Source organism: Microtus ochrogaster, unplaced genomic scaffold, assembly GCF_000317375.1.
Source record: "Microtus ochrogaster isolate Prairie Vole_2 unplaced genomic scaffold, MicOch1.0 UNK43, whole genome shotgun sequence".
NCBI classification, from domain to species: Eukaryota; Metazoa; Chordata; class Mammalia; order Rodentia; family Cricetidae; genus Microtus; species Microtus ochrogaster.
The window spans coordinates 2,908,290-2,923,619 of record NW_004949141.1 but is presented as its reverse complement, the minus strand read 5'-3'; the positions used below and the strand labels follow the sequence as shown (position 1 = coordinate 2,923,619).

The 15,330-nt window shown below is 46.8% G+C and overlaps 1 protein-coding gene across 1 annotated transcript in view; it reads left to right on the top strand.

The window, feature by feature from the left end:
* Window positions 1–576: 576 nt before the first annotated feature.
* The window catches only part of Liph (lipase H), a 45,981-nt gene continuing 31,227 nt past the window's right edge, over window positions 577–15,330 (top strand). The window contains exons 1-3 of the mRNA XM_005369012.1: window positions 577–672; window positions 1,371–1,475; window positions 1,608–1,680. Of these exons, the coding sequence (XP_005369069.1) occupies window positions 577–672; window positions 1,371–1,475; window positions 1,608–1,680 (274 nt within the window). The remainder of the gene's footprint in view (window positions 673–1,370; window positions 1,476–1,607; window positions 1,681–15,330) is intronic.

The following is a 15,330-nucleotide window of genomic DNA, read 5'->3' as shown; positions in this document are numbered from 1 at the left end:
AGATAGATAGATAGATAGATAGATAGATAGATAGATAGATAGATAGATAGATAGATAGATAGATAGGAGGCACTTAGTGGTGGAATGCCTATTCAGCATTCAGCACGCTCAAAGCCTTGGGTTCAGTCCATAGCACTGCAAAAATACACAACAATATGGCCCTGCCATAACCAGGGTATGTGTTGATGCTCGAGGCTCAGTTGCCATTGAAGGCTGTGCAGATGCTGAGATCTGGGTCCACGGCTGGGTCATGTGGGGGTCTGAGGGCCACATTGCCATTGAGTCCATGCCGATCTAAGTGACTTGCACTGCCAATGAGGCCATGGTGACATCCGGTCTCAGGATGCTGCCAAGGACGATGTTTGTGTCCATGTTCCAACTCCCGCCACTGGGGTCTGCACTGGTGTCCATGGTGGTAGCACTGCCAGTCTGCACGGATGTCAGGGACTGGACCACCACCTAGGGTCAGGTTAGTGTCTAAGGATTGAGCCTCTGCTGGAGCCCTGCAGATCTGAGTAGTCTGTGCTGCCGTCTGGGGCCATGGTGTCATCCTGGCCTGGGCTGCTGCTGGGGGCCATGGGGCAGCAGTGGGCTGTGTTGATATCTGTGGCTCCTGTTACCCCTGAAAGCCGTGAGGATATGGCTGTGCAGAGTTGGTGCCGCCCCTCACTGGTAAGGGAATAAGAACAGGCCCTGCCCCTCATCAACTGCAGCACTTGGGACCCAGGGTCCTACACCTTCTTCAGGCAGGACAATAGAGCTGTCCCTGCTGGCGTGGATGCAGGTGAGCTGCTCTGAAGGCCTGCAAGTGGGAGAGCTAGCCCCAAAATCTGTCACCCGTGGCATGGGGCAAGGAGACATAACCTCCTTGCTCCTTGTCCCTCACCATCTACTGCAGGCAGAGAAAGCTGGTCCTGGAGTCACGAGAGTGGAAGAGCTGACCTTGCCCCCCACGGGCTACAGCACTTGGGATAGTGCTCCTAGCCCGGCAGCACAGTAGAGCTGGCCCTGTTGGCAGAGGTGCAGGAGATCTGGTGCCCTGCACAGAAGGGAGGGTGATCTAGCCCTGCCTTTCATCTGCCATATGGTGGAATGGGAGAGGGAGAAATGACTTCCCCCAACCCTTGCCACCTGCGGCAGGTGGGAGAGCTCATGAAGTGGGAGAATTGACATTGTACCCCATCATTGGGAGAGCAGACCCTGCACAACACCCAGGCAACGTAATAGAACTGACCCTGTTGGCAGGGGCTCAGGTGAACTGTCCCAGGGGCACGGGAGCAGGAGGGCCAACTGTGTCCCCTCCTTTGTCATGTGATGGCGTAGGTGAAGAATAAAGTTCTCCCTCCTCTGGTCCCTCACCACTCTGGCAGGTGCGAAAGCTGGCTTTGCCCCTACCAGCTGCAGCACAAGTGAGAGCCGGCCCGGCACCGAACCTGGGCGGCACACTAGAGCTGACCCAGTGGGCAGGGTCACAGGTGAGTCTGGCTGGTGGGTGTGAGAGCAGGAGAGCTGCCCCCACCCTCTCCCTCATATGCCGTGAGGTGGCAAGGGTAAGGAAAATATACACCCTTCCACCTAAGAGTGTAAAATATACACTCTTACACCAGCCGCAGAGCTGGCCTGGGGGCATGAGAAGGGAAAAACTGGTCCTGTCCCTCACCAAGTTCCGCAGTGTGGAGAGTGGGCACCTCACCTGGGCAAAACAATAGAGCCGGCCCTGGTGGTGTGAGTGCGGGCAAACTGGACCCAAAGTCTGAGAAGAGAGCTGGCTATGCTCCTTGCGGTCTGTTACACAGGTAAGCTAGCCGGACAGTGCTGGAGAGCCCTCCTGGGTGGTGACCCCGAGGGAGCGCTGGCTAGCTCTCCCACCCAGCTACCACTCAGGCCCAGAACCAGGCCTATGTGTTAGCCCACCCCAACATCCACCCCAACTGTGGAGTGCTGGAGCATGTGAAGGGGCAGGTCCTGCAGATCCAAAGCCACAGGACCTCCATGGCACAAGGCAACAGTAGGAGGGCCAAGAGGAATCCTAGTGAGGGCCCATAATTGATGGTGTAGCAGAAGCCAGAGGCCTTGAACCAGACCAATGACTCACTGCAATGAACACTTGCAAGTAAAGATAAATGGACTAAAGGGTGACTCACTGGGCCACACTACAGCTTCCAAGCTGAGAGTTTTTTTGTTTTTGTTTTTTGTTTGGTTTTTGCTGTTGTTTTATTTTATTTTATTTGTGTGTGTGTGTGTGTGTGTGTGTGTGTGTGTGTGTTTTAGTTTTAAATTTTGTTTTGAGGGAGGTTGCAAGGGCTGAGGGTGGAATCGAGGGGATGGGAAGATGAGTGGAATCGGGATGCATGATATGCCCACAAAATATCAATAAAAAGGTTAAAAAAATAAACAACTGTTGGTGGAGGCTGCGCGTTCATTTTCTGGCTGCCCCGACCTGAAATAAATGCACAGAAACTATATTAATTGCAATACTGTTTGGCCAATAGCTTAAGCGTATTTCTAGTTAGCTCTACATCTGAAATTAGCTCATTTCTATTAATCTGTGTATTGTCACATGGTTGTGACTTACTGGCAAGGTTCCATTCACTGTCCAGCATCTGTCTCCTGGGGCAGCTACATGGCTTCTCCCTGACTCTACCTTCTTTCTCCCAGCATTCAGTTTAGTTTTCCTGCCCAGCTCTATTCTGCCCTGTCATAGACCTAAGCAGCTTCTTTAAACAACAACAACAACAAAAATTAAATTAAATAGGATTGAAGATTGTTGAGGGGTTAGGGCTCAGTTGTAGGCAAACATTTCTGTCCTGCAAGTTGATCCCAGGTAACCACACAGAGGCTTAATATTAATTATGAATGCTTGGTCAATATCTCAGACTTGATACTAGTTCACTCTTACATTTTCAATTAGCTCATATTTTTATCTACCCTTTGCTATGTGGTGTTGTAGGAGGGTCTTCTATCTATCTGTTGCTTTCATTGGTTAATTAATAAAGAAAACTGCTTGGCCTGATAGGTCAGAACATAGGTAGGTGGGGAAGACAGAACAGAATGCTGGGAAGAAGAAAGCAGAGTCAGGCAGATGCCATGCTTCTCCTACCCAAGACAGACAGTGGTTATACTCATGCCAGTAAGCCACAGTCAAGTGGTGATACACATTAATAGATATGGGTTAATCAAGATGTGAGAGTTAGCTAGTAAGAGGCTAGAGATAATGGGCCAGGCAGTGTTTAAAGGAATACAATTTGTGTGTTGTTATTTCAGGTGTAATGCTAGCTGTGCGGGAGCCGGGCGGGACAAAAAGCAGTGTGGTACAATGTGGCGTGGTACCTTTTCTCAATATGGCATGCATGTCCATCTTGCTTCTCTCTGTGTCTGCTCACAGCTCCTCTGACTCTGTCCTTTCCAGCATTCTGTTTGGCTCTCTCCCTTTCCTTATCCTGTCCAGATATTGGCCAGTCAGCCTGTTTATTAAACCAATCACAGCAACATATATTCTCACAGTGTTAGGTAGCATCCCACACTCAGTAGAAAATAAAACAAAACAGGGGGAAGAGAAACAAACCAAACCAAACAAACAAACAAAAAACAAAAAAACCCAAGAACTGAAAACAACTTAAAGGAGGGAAGGGTGGAGGGAGGAAGAGAAATATGTAGTTTGGGGAGTATAAATCTAATCTCTTTGTTGGATATGATTTGAGGAAATTGACTCATCTTTCTGAACTCGTATTCCAAGTGAGAGACAAGCAAGTGGACCAAAGGGCATTACAGGTTGAGTCACACAGCAGTGTGGCCCTAGACCAGGCTGGGTGGGGACACAGGTCACCTTTCCCGGTTGTCAGAAAAGAGAATAATAAAGCTACCTCTCCTGGGTTCCATCACACCTCCATACCTGCCTTTCCGGTCCACACAGTAGAAGCTGGCCTGCCACTTTCTACTCTGCTGTCTGTGGTGAGTGGGAAAATAGGCAGGGGGGGGGGAGGGAGATAAATACGTAATACACACTAGAGGCAGACGAGGTGATTCACACGTACAGTCCCAGCACTTACAAGGCTGAGACAGGTGGGTCAGGAGTTCAGTGCCAGCTTTGGCTTCATGACAAGTTCAAAGCCAGCATGGGCTACATGAAACTCTGTCTCAGGAAACTGAACTAAATGATGATGATGATGATGATGACGATGACAATGATAGGTTGGACTGAAGGGACAGTGATACTTGTGAGTTGTGGTCTCACCTTAGGGCCATCAGACTGAGAGAATCTTGGTTAGCTAATGGAGATAAGCACGGGACTTCCTCAGAATACTTCCGAATTGATGCTCTTTCAATGACTGTAAGAGTTGACCCATTTTCAGGCGTATCTCTGTGAGTTCGAGGCCAGCCTGGTCTACAGAGCAAGGTCCAGGACTGGCTCCAATTGGGAAACAAACAACAACAGAAGAGTTGACCCATTTTTTTTTTAAAACACATTTTACTTTAAATAATTATTGGTTGGTTGGAAGTTGCAGAAACAATGGAAGAAGGTCCTCATGTACCCACCCAGTTTCCCATTAGCTCATCATCTCCCGGAAGTAATAACGTGCTATCAAAACCAGAACATGCACCCTGGCATGACTCAGAGACCTAGTTCAGACTCTGTGCATGTGTGTGCCCATGTGTGCCTGTGTGTGTGTGTGTGTGTGTGAGCGCGCGTGCCCGTGTGTATGTGCCCATGTGTGTGTGCGCGCGCGTGCCCATGTGTGTGCCCGTGCGCGCACGCCCGTGTACCCGTGTGTGTGTGTGCCCGTGTGTGTGTGTGTGTGTGTGTGTGTGTGTGTGTCTGTGCCCTCATTGCACAGTCACCACATTCCCGCAGTCACCATTTCAATGAAAGCATAGGAATGGTCCACCATTAAAGGCTTCCTGCGGGGCTGGGAAGACAGCCCAGGGGTAGAGCTCTTGCTTAGTGAGCTCAAGGCCTGGAATCCCATCCCCAGCCACAAACCAGAAGAGACGCCTTCCTCGCACTATAAGGTTATACTCTGCTCTGTCCTCCTCTTCCCCACCTTTGGGGTGTTTCCTTTCCTAATACACAGTTGGTAGTTCTCATTACAGTGTCAACATCTGTACTCATCTGAAACAGAAAGAACAGGTTCCTCCGTTGGTTCTCTGCTGATAGGAATGCTGGGAGGAAAACAGAGCACCCAGCTATGAAGTTGGTGGGCCTTCTGTGTGGTAACCATTGATAACACCAGAGGACGGCTCAGCAGGATGGCCTTATTCCTGTAGGACCGGCTAGTGTACACCTAAAAAGTACATTGGCTAGTCCAGATAAGCACTCAAAACTGATAGGAACTCAACAAATATTTATTTATCAGGTAACTACACTGACCCAGCAGGGAGGGGCACATTCCAGGGCAGGTTCCTTAAAGAGACAGAACAATTCCCTGTTTAGAGAGCCAGTGTTATTAAATGAGCGGGGCTTAGCGCAAGTGTTGGCTTGAGTTTCCTATTGACAGTCCCTTAATTCTTTTCCAAACAGGACATGATAGTAAAACACACTGTAGTGTGCTCCTGCAGTGTTCACCAAAGGACTTGAAGGAGGTCCCCAATCCTCACAGTCTTGAAGGCCCCTTGTCAACTCTGCAGCCTGCAGAGGGAAGAGACCCCTGCCAGCTGCATGGCCAGGAAGTTAGTAAACGGAGTTAGCAAATGGTGGGAACAATTACGTTGGCAGCAGGCACGGTGCGGAGGACTTCAACTGCGATACCTCATTTAATCTGTGTAATTACTCTGAGAGTTGGGTGATCTTATCTTCACTTCATGACTGAGAAAGTTGAGACACGCAGAACTTAAATGTTTTATTTATTAGGGCCTTGTAGTGAGTGGAAGATACGGGATCTGAACTCAGGCTAGTGGGCCAGGGCCTTCGCCTTCATTAGGTCTCAGTTGGATACAGGAATGGACAAGCGCTGTCTGTTTTCCTTTTGAAGGGTCTTGCTATGGAACCCAGACTGGCCCTGAACTTCGTATCCTCTCGCCTAGCCTTCTGAATACTGGCCTTACTGTGCATGCTCCACGGGACTGTTAAAAAGCCTTCCATCCCTGCCCCCAAGTGCTTGCGATGAGCTGATTCCTTGGACAGCAATTGCTACTTGCCGTTTAATGGTTAAATGCCGAGAATCCAAGTCCATAGCCATAGATGAGAGGTGAGGCGTCAGATCGGTCATCGTCCCCTCCTACCCCTACCTCCTCACATGGTTGTTTGAGATAGAGTTTTGGTATGGAGCCCAGCCTAGTTCCAAACCTGCAATCCTCCAGCCTCAGCCCCTTGAGGATGAGGATTACAGGCATGTACCACCATACCTAAGTCAAGAAGCACTTCGCATAGGTACATAGACTAAATGACTAATGGTTTTGCCTGACGTTTGGATCAAAGTATGGGGTGTTTTTTTTCTTATCATTTTTAAGCTTATAAAACAACCAGAAGCTTGATGCTTGAAGAATTTTTACTAGAAAGAGGATCACATCACTGCGGCCTACCCTGTCATTAGTGATCCACCTTCTCAGCTTCTCCAGGGCTGGCTCACGGGCTGGTTACCCTCTCTTCAGCTGAACCCTGCTCATCCACAGTCCCCTCCTCGTGCCGGGTTAGTTACTTCTACTGTAGATGTTAGAAAGATTAGAGAGATGAAGATACCATCTTTAGAGAGAAGAGCTGGTGGGTGGGGCGGCATAGAGGACCAATACTCCTGCTTGCTCCAGGCCTGAGGAGAGCGTGAGCTTCATCTTCAAGATCTCCATGACGCAAAGAGAGGACCAAGGAGGGGTTGTCTTCTGACCTCTACAAGGAAGGATGGGAACCATGGAACGCCTAACTACCTCCAATAAATAAATAAAATATAAAAACAAGAACTCGGCTATGAGGGAGACAAGAACTCTGGATAGAGAGTAGTAAAAATAGGGGTAAGTACAAAAGGTCTTTGATCTAAGGCATGGATACATTTGTAAACACAGCCGTCCGTATACCCGAACTTAATCAAATGCTATTAATAAACTTTATTGACATCTGTGGAAAGCGTGCTTGTGAGTTCTTGTAGAAAGTGGCTTTGTCTATGCAGCCAGGGATAAATACTGACCGGATTTGTTATTTCATTCATAAAGGAGAAGGCTCTCAAATTAGGTTGATTTCAACACACCAAGCCAGACAGATAGTAAACCGCCCACGAAGAATGAAACTTTTTACCCCGTCATCCCTCAGATGCAAATGAGACAGTAACATCCGCACCGAGCAGGTGTTTGTGCAAGCAGAAAATCCTAGACCTTTTATTGCAAAGGGGAGGAGCCAAAGATCCTGACAGGACTAGCAGGGTTGCCTCCCTCCCTCAGGGACTTCCTGCTGTCACTAAGTCAGGGTAGGGAGCTCACAGGGAGAAAGTCGGACTCTACCAGGCTCTGCTGAGTGGGCCACAAGCTGGTGTTCGGGACACACATGCTCTCTTGAGAGTCCCTATGCTGAGGCTGTACTTTCTTATCAGTTTGTTGTGCTTGGTGAAATCAGGTAAGTCATTTAGCCAATGCTTTTAAAAAAATATTAATGGACTTTCAAAGTTCTATGTGAGCATTTTTTAGGCCAGGAACTATGGTAAAATGAACTTTATTATACTGAATTTTTCCCCTCAATCATAGATCCTACTGTTATTTCTTTGAATTAACTTGAAAAAGCTATAGTAGTATTAATTCTCATCATAGCTAAATTGTGTCTTTCCACATATATGGAATTAAATACCATTTTTTAAATGTAAAAAATCATTTTATGATTCTTAAGGCAGAGAAGGTAAGTTTTTTCATTTTTTGTTTTTTCTTTTCATATTTTTAGCAAGGGTAAATTATTATACTTTCAGGTATTTAGGTATATTTAAATCATTATTATTTAAATATTATTACAAAATCCCCAAAATTTTATATACATAAATTCCTTACAACGGTGCCTGGTATATTTATAACTCAAAACTTATTCATTACCAGGCTGGGACGTAGTTCAATTGTAGGATACAAGCCTAGCATGTATGATGTTCGGGGTTCAATTTCCAATACAAAAAAGGTAATAAAAGCAAAACAAAAATATTAATCTCCATGGTGAGCTAACAAAAGGGAAAATTTACTCTCAGCCCTTCTAGGAGCATACTTCCTTTCCACACAAAGCTTGTGGCTATGACTTCCGACACAGCCTTTGTTTGCTTGTTTGTTTTCCTAGACTGGGTTTCTCTGTGTAGCCCAGGCTGTCCTGGAACTCTCGTAGACCAGGCTGGCCTCAGACTTAGAGATTCATCTGCCTCTGTGCTGGGATCAAAGGCCTGGGCCACAGGGGCAGATATCAGACCTGTACACCGTTCACGTTCTGTGACTTGTAAAAGCGTTGCAAGTGATTTAGTCTAAGGAAACAACCTTTGTTTGGGGTAGCGGCAAATGGTGCTAGTTTTAAACCTAGGACACACACTGGGCAATCACTCAACTACCAAGTTACATTTCCAACCCTAAGAATAACTTTAAAAATGAAAAAACAAACCAACAGGAAACCTCAGAAGCAGAGTAGATGGAGCAGAAACGGCTCCAGTCCAGGATTAGATAAGGTCCAAATAGGAAACTATTTCTACTGCTGTATTTACTTAATATGTGTGGGCACACAAGCCGCAGTGCCCGTGTAGAGTACAGCTTGTAAGAGTCGGCTCACTCTTTCCACTGTGTGGGTGGGCACTGGATAGAGCTCAGCTTGTCAGGCTTGGTATCGGCTGCCTTTACCCGCTGAGCCATCTTGCTGGCTCCAGTAATAAGCTAATTTTAATGAAAGTAATCTTTGGGGCTGAGAAGATGGCTCAGTGGATAAAGCGCTGGCCAAGAAAAGATGAAACCACATAACTGCCTAAGGGGTATGGAGGCCCTCCTACAACTTCAGAACTCCGTGGGCTGAGTGAGACAGGATCCCTATGCAAGCTGGCCAGCTGGGCTGGCTGAATCAGGGAGCTCTAGGTCCCAGCGAGAGACCCTGACTCTGTTTACCAGGTGGAGAGCGATTGAGGAAGACATCTGTCAACCTCTGGCCTCTGCATGCACTAGCACATGTGTGCACCCACACACATGTGACCATGTGTACACATTAACACACACACCACACGCAGATACATGTGCCAGAAAGAGGGAAAGGAAAAGTACTCATTAAGTTCATTCTGATGCTTTTCAGAAATGCCCAAAGATGTTTTTTTAAACGAATACTGGTGAGGGGCTGGTGAGATAGCCTTGTGGGTAAAAGCACCCACTGCACAAGGCTGGGAGCTGAGTTGGAACCCCAACCTACAGAAAGGTGAAAGGGGAACACTGACTCTTCCCCATGCATGAGCTGTGGCATGCAAGAACCTGTGCACACGCACATGGACTAATAATGAAATTTTAAAATTTTAAAAATAAAATAATGCAAAGGATGAGATGGTAGAACTCAATTTTGTAAACTGATTGAAACTGTTAAAAATCATAAAGGCATGCTGAGAAATGAAGCTTAGAATTGGCCTAGCAATTTTATATTAGTTATATTGGGATTTATTTTCAGCCCTCTTGATGGCATCACTTCAAGTCTTTATCCAACCATAGGTGGTAAATAGTATTGTCCCGGTCTGTCATCGACATCAACAGTTGCTATGTGGCATCTACTGAGTGCCAAGGCTCTGGAGACCTCCTAGGCATCATTTATGATTCTTAGACCAGCCCTGACAGTCTGGGGGCTTGCGTAAGGTGAGTGAGGTGAACGGCATTCCCCAGAAACAACATGTATGAGGAGGGACACCAAAACTCAGAAACCAAGTGATTGTTCATTTTCTGGCTATTTTTATGTGTCTGAGTGTTTTTCCGAATGTATTCTGTGCACCATGTGCCTGCAGTGTCCACAGAGGCCAGGAGAAGGCGCCCTCTCTTCGGAGACTGGAGTTACAGATAGTTGTGAGCCACGGCGTGGGTGCTGGCAATGCTCTAGAGGAGCAGCCAGTGACCTTGCCTGCAGAGCCATCTCTCCAGTGCCACGCTTTTTAACTAAAAATGACATATAAGTGATTATTTGTGGATGTGTGCACGTGTGTGCATATATACACACACCACAATGTGCTGGTGAAGTTCAGAGAACAACTTGCTGGCATCCAGCTCTCTCCTTCCCACTCTTTGGGTTCCGAACTCAGGTCACTAGGCTTAGCAGCAGGCGCCTTTACCCACTGAGCCATCTGGCCCTCCCAGTGAGTGAGGCTATAATGCAATATTTAAATTATCAAAAGTATTGCAAATAAATGCATAGTGAACAAAAGGTTAAAAATTTACTTAAAGATAGACCGCTTTTTGTGCTGTCACCTGTACTGCTGGTGAAAAGAGTCATTTCTAACCAGCAACCTGTTCTTTGGTGGCCCAAGGCTGCCTTTACTTCCTTGTGCGGCAGTTTATGAGTGTCGTTGATGCTGTGTAAACAGACCTAATCACACAGCTTTATTGAGAGAGTCCCTTCCCTTTTTTTCTCTTTATGCTAGCGTGTTGATGAACTGTGTGCAGTTGATTCAAAATACATAAGGATATCTGTGTGTGTGCATGCGCATGCATGTGGTGCTGAGGATCGAACCCAGGGCCCCACAAGCGCAATGCACTACCTCTGAGCCATACCTCAGCTCTGTAAGGAGCGTATTGAATTCACTTCCCCGTGGCTGTGACAAAACACCTGGCAGAAGCAACTTAAGGGAGGAACAGTTTCTCTGGCTCACGGTGCGAACGGATGCTGTCCTTCATGGTGGGAAGGCATGGCACCTTGCGACGTTGATGGTCGGGGTGGAGCGCTTGATGCTGTTACACCTGAGCAGATCAGGAAGCAGAGAACTGGGACTGGAAGGGTGCCCAACCTCTAATCCTTAAGGCCTAGTCCTCGGGGACATTTCCTTCAGCTAGGACACACTTCCCAAGAGTTCTACAGCCTCTGCAAATAGTGCCACCGTTTGGGGACAAGTGTCTGAACACATGAACCTGTGGAAGACATTTCACGTTCAAATAATTACATGTATGTAAGGACACAAGCTTTTGGCTTCAAATTCAACTTGCCTCTGTGTAGCATTTCCTCAAAGGTTAGCATTGGGATGGTCATTTTATAAATGCAAGATGGAGGCACAAGAGAGGTTAGGCAATTGGCTATGCCAGCTTACACAGCTGGTGAATGGCGGGCTGACTCTCACACCCATGCTTTCCCCAAAACTGTATTGGCTTTTCATCAAGACACTGTACAAAGCAAACGTTGTAGGGAACCAAATGGTAAATACTTAAAGTTTTATGAGATGATACTCATGCCCACTTAACTCAGCTAGTACAGCAGGGGAGCATCCATGGACAGTATGTGCGTAGGCCTGGCCAGATAATAAGAAAATGCGATGGGACTGCAGGCCAGCGGGACTTCCATGTAGCTCAGTTGATAAAGCGCTTGCCTAGCTTGCATGAGGCTCTGGGTTTGATCCCCAGCCCTGCAAAACCTGAATGTGGTGTACAGCACCTCTAATCCCAGCACACAAGGAGTGGAGGCAGGAAGATCAGAAGTTCAAGATCATCCTCAGCTCCATAGTGAGCCAAGTCCAGCCTGAGCTACACAAGGTAAAAAGGTCATTGATGATTGCCTTGATTTTCTACTTGAATCTGTTTCTTTTAACATAAGAAAGGTCATAAAGAATAATTATGCCACCTCTGACTAGAAGGCAGGTTCTTCCTTGAAGGGTATTGTACACGGAGTCCATGTCACTGTGATTTTCCAGTCGTCGGTAAGAAATGTTATTTCAGGGTAAGGAGTCCAGAAGGAACAGGCATGGTTTCTCCTGTTTCAGTGAACTATGAGAGAAGGTGAAGCTTGAAAAACCAGTTTAGTACACTCTGTGGTTACCTACTTGAACTCTGAATAACCTTGACTTTGTAAGAAATAAATAAAATAGCCCCAAAGTTGTTTGCCTTTGGGAAGCATAAAATAGTTCATAGCTTTAAATACACTATCATAAACTAAGACATATGGAACTCTCTGTGTGTGAGGCCACTGAACTCACTAGTTTCTCACAATGGCTCCTGTTCGTATGCTCTCCAAATTGCTGAGAGTTTGACTCCAATGAAAAGTTCCAATACTGGGAACACATTTGCTGCAACAAGAACAGCAGCAACTCAATACCTGACCCCAAGTAGCTTAAATTCCTTTCTGACGTGGTCCATGATACCTCAAACTCATTGTTTTCTTTTTAAAATGTTTAGTTCTGGCAACCAAAGCTGGAGCTCAGTGGGAGAATGCACAAGGCCCTGAGTTGGTTGGTCATCAACACTGCAGAATTACTGATGGACTAGAGAGACGGCTCAGTGCTTAAGAGCACTTGTTGCCTTCCCAGAGGCCCCGGGCTTCATTCCCATCACCCACATGGCAGCTCTTAACCATTTGGAACTCCAGTTCCAGGGGATCTGATGCCCTCTTCTGACCTCTGTGGATAATGAATATGTACATGATATACTCACAAAACATTTTTCAATGAGAAAAAATAATTAGGAAAAATTAATAAACAATAAGTTTAATTTTGAACCAGCCATGGCTTTACTTGCCCATAATTCAAGGACTAGGGGTGCTGAGGCAGAAGCATCATGAGCTTGAAGCCAAAAAATTCCAAACCAAGGGGACTAGTGAGATGGTTCAACGGTGAAAGGCACTTGCTGCCAAGCCTGCTAACCAGGGTTCCATCTCCAGGAGGAGAGAGCCAGCGACTGTCTGACCTCCACACCATGACACACGTGTGTCATTCCTCATTAGTGTAATAAAAAAAAAATTCCAACCAAGTCAAAGGAAGCAACCAGCTCAAGAGCTCTGTTAGCAGGGAAGAGTGGGCAAGAAGATGTCCCAGCATGCTGCAGGGCTGACCCCCAAGAAAGGAAGGGTTAGAAAGATTGGGCAGGGCAAGCCTCTGTCTCAGCACAGTTCAGAAACTACTTCAGACAGACTGACGATGAATGCCCGAGACAAAGTTCGGACATTCATGTAAGAGGACAGCTTTCATGGGATAGAGGTGTGTCTTTGTCCCTGTTCTATTGCTGTGAAGAGACACCGTGACCAAACTAACTCTCGTAAAAGTATTTAATTAGGGGCTTGCTTATGGTGTCAGAGGTTAGTCCATTGCTGTGGCAAGAAGCAGACAGGCAGACAGGCGTAGTGCTGGAACCGTAGCTGAGAGCTTTACATCCAGATCTACAGGCAGAGAGAAAAGGGGGGATGGGAGGAAGAAGAGGGAGAGGGAGAGGGAGAGGGAGAGGGAGAGGGAGAGGGAGAGAGAGAGAGAGAGAGAGAGAGAGAGAGAGAGAGAGAGAGAGAGAGAAAAGACCTAGCATGGGCTTTTGAAACATCAAAGCTCACCCCCCGTGGTACATCTTCTCCAACAAGGCCACACCTCCTAATCCTTTCCAAACAGTCCATCAACTGGGGAATAAGCATGCAGATATACGAGCCATGTTCATTCAAAAGACCACAGGATGGGAGGAAATGTTAGTTCAGAGTAAATGAATTCCAAAATAACCAGGAAAAGACAGGTGCAATTTCTCATGTTTCAGATAGACGGGGTTAAAGGACAGTGGCATGTCAGGAGGCATGGAGAAGTCCCCCGTGCTTTCTACAGATTCCTCCCCACCCTCTATAACACGTTCTCATGATAGTCCAGGCTAGCCTTCAGCTCATCAATTTCCTGTCTCTCAAGGACCCAGATGAATGTGTGGCTTCTAACCCACTGGCCTAAGGGTCATGTGTCTTAAGGCCTAGTAATAATGAAGTAGTCCTCTTCTCGGTAAAGGGACATCTGTCATCCCCAGTATGACCTCACTCAGGATCAATCCCAGCCACATTCCTCTCTTGGACAGACAGGCAGTGTGTGAAAAACAGCGTGATTTCCCCAGGCCATCTGGAGAGTAATTACACAGACTGGAGCAAAACTTAACTTTGTGGACAGATAAAACCCACATGGCTCAGCCCAATGCTACAGCTTCTCCTGTATTGTAAGATGACCAGTTAAATAGAGAGGTGTCGCTCAGGGAGGGCTCTTTTAGCAGACAGGAGCAGTCCCTGTTCTCCAGGGCATGCCTTCTCTAGGAAGAGGAAGTGAAGGGATGACACGGAACCATTGACCTACTAACTACCGAAGCCATGCCTGACTATACCAGGGTAGAGGTAGGGTCCAGAGCATTGTGTATTACTTTGGTTATTATTACTGCGATAAAAGCCATGACCAAAAGTAGCCCGATAACTCTAGCTGGTGTCAAGTTGACAAAAAAACTGACCAGCACAAATTAATTCTCAAATTTCCATTGAGGGAACTCAGAACAAGTGTGTCCCAAGGTTCCCTTGCTTTCTGGTGTCCTGTGGTGTCCCAGGGTTCCCTTGCCTTCTGGTGTCCTGTGGTGTCCCAAGTTTCCCTTGTCTTCTGGTGTCCCATGGTGTCTAGGGTTCCCTTGCCTTCTAGTGTCCCAGGGTTCCCTTGCCTTCTGGTGTCCTGTGGTGCCCCAAGGTTCCCTTGCCTTTTGGTGGCCCATTGCAAGTTTGTGGTCTTCTCCTCCTGTTCCGTCCCTGGTCCCTTACCACCTCTCTGGCTTGCCCCAAAAGATGCTCTCCGGCTTGGTATTGTGACTTGTGCTCCCAAGTGAGCTGCCCTCATTCAGTGAAGCAGAATGTGAGATAGTGCCTTATGGGGTGGTTTGCAAATAATTGTATTTCAAATAATGAGGTTTCTAGTCATTACATTGTGTTTGGAAACCAATTAGCATTTTCACCTTTTGTAAGTGAACTTTTCTGTCAGACTGTAGGTCATTCTGTCCCACCAGCCCCTTCCAAATAAGCACACAGAGACTTAATATTAATTATAAATGATTGGCTAATAACTTAGGCTTGCTACTAACTAGCTTTTACAGCCTAAATTAACCTGTATTTCTTATTTAAGTTCTATCACGTGCCTCATGGCTTGTTTCCTCATTTTGTACATGTCCTGCTTCCTCTGAGTCTGGCTAGTAACTCCCCAGACTCTGTCCTTCTTCCCAGCATCCTCTCTGTCCTGAAAAATCTTGCCTAGCTATTGGCTGGTCCTTTTGTTGTTCCCCAGTGAGAGTAATATATATTCACGGTGTACAGAAGGATCAGTCCACAGCACACCTTCATTTGTCTCTCTGCCTTTTGTCTCCTGGTTGGCACAGGGCCCTGTGCACATGCACACGTGTTCCGCCTCTGAGCAGCTCCCCAAGGCCTCTCCTAGCAGCTCTTGACTGAAGCATTATGTACGACTGCAA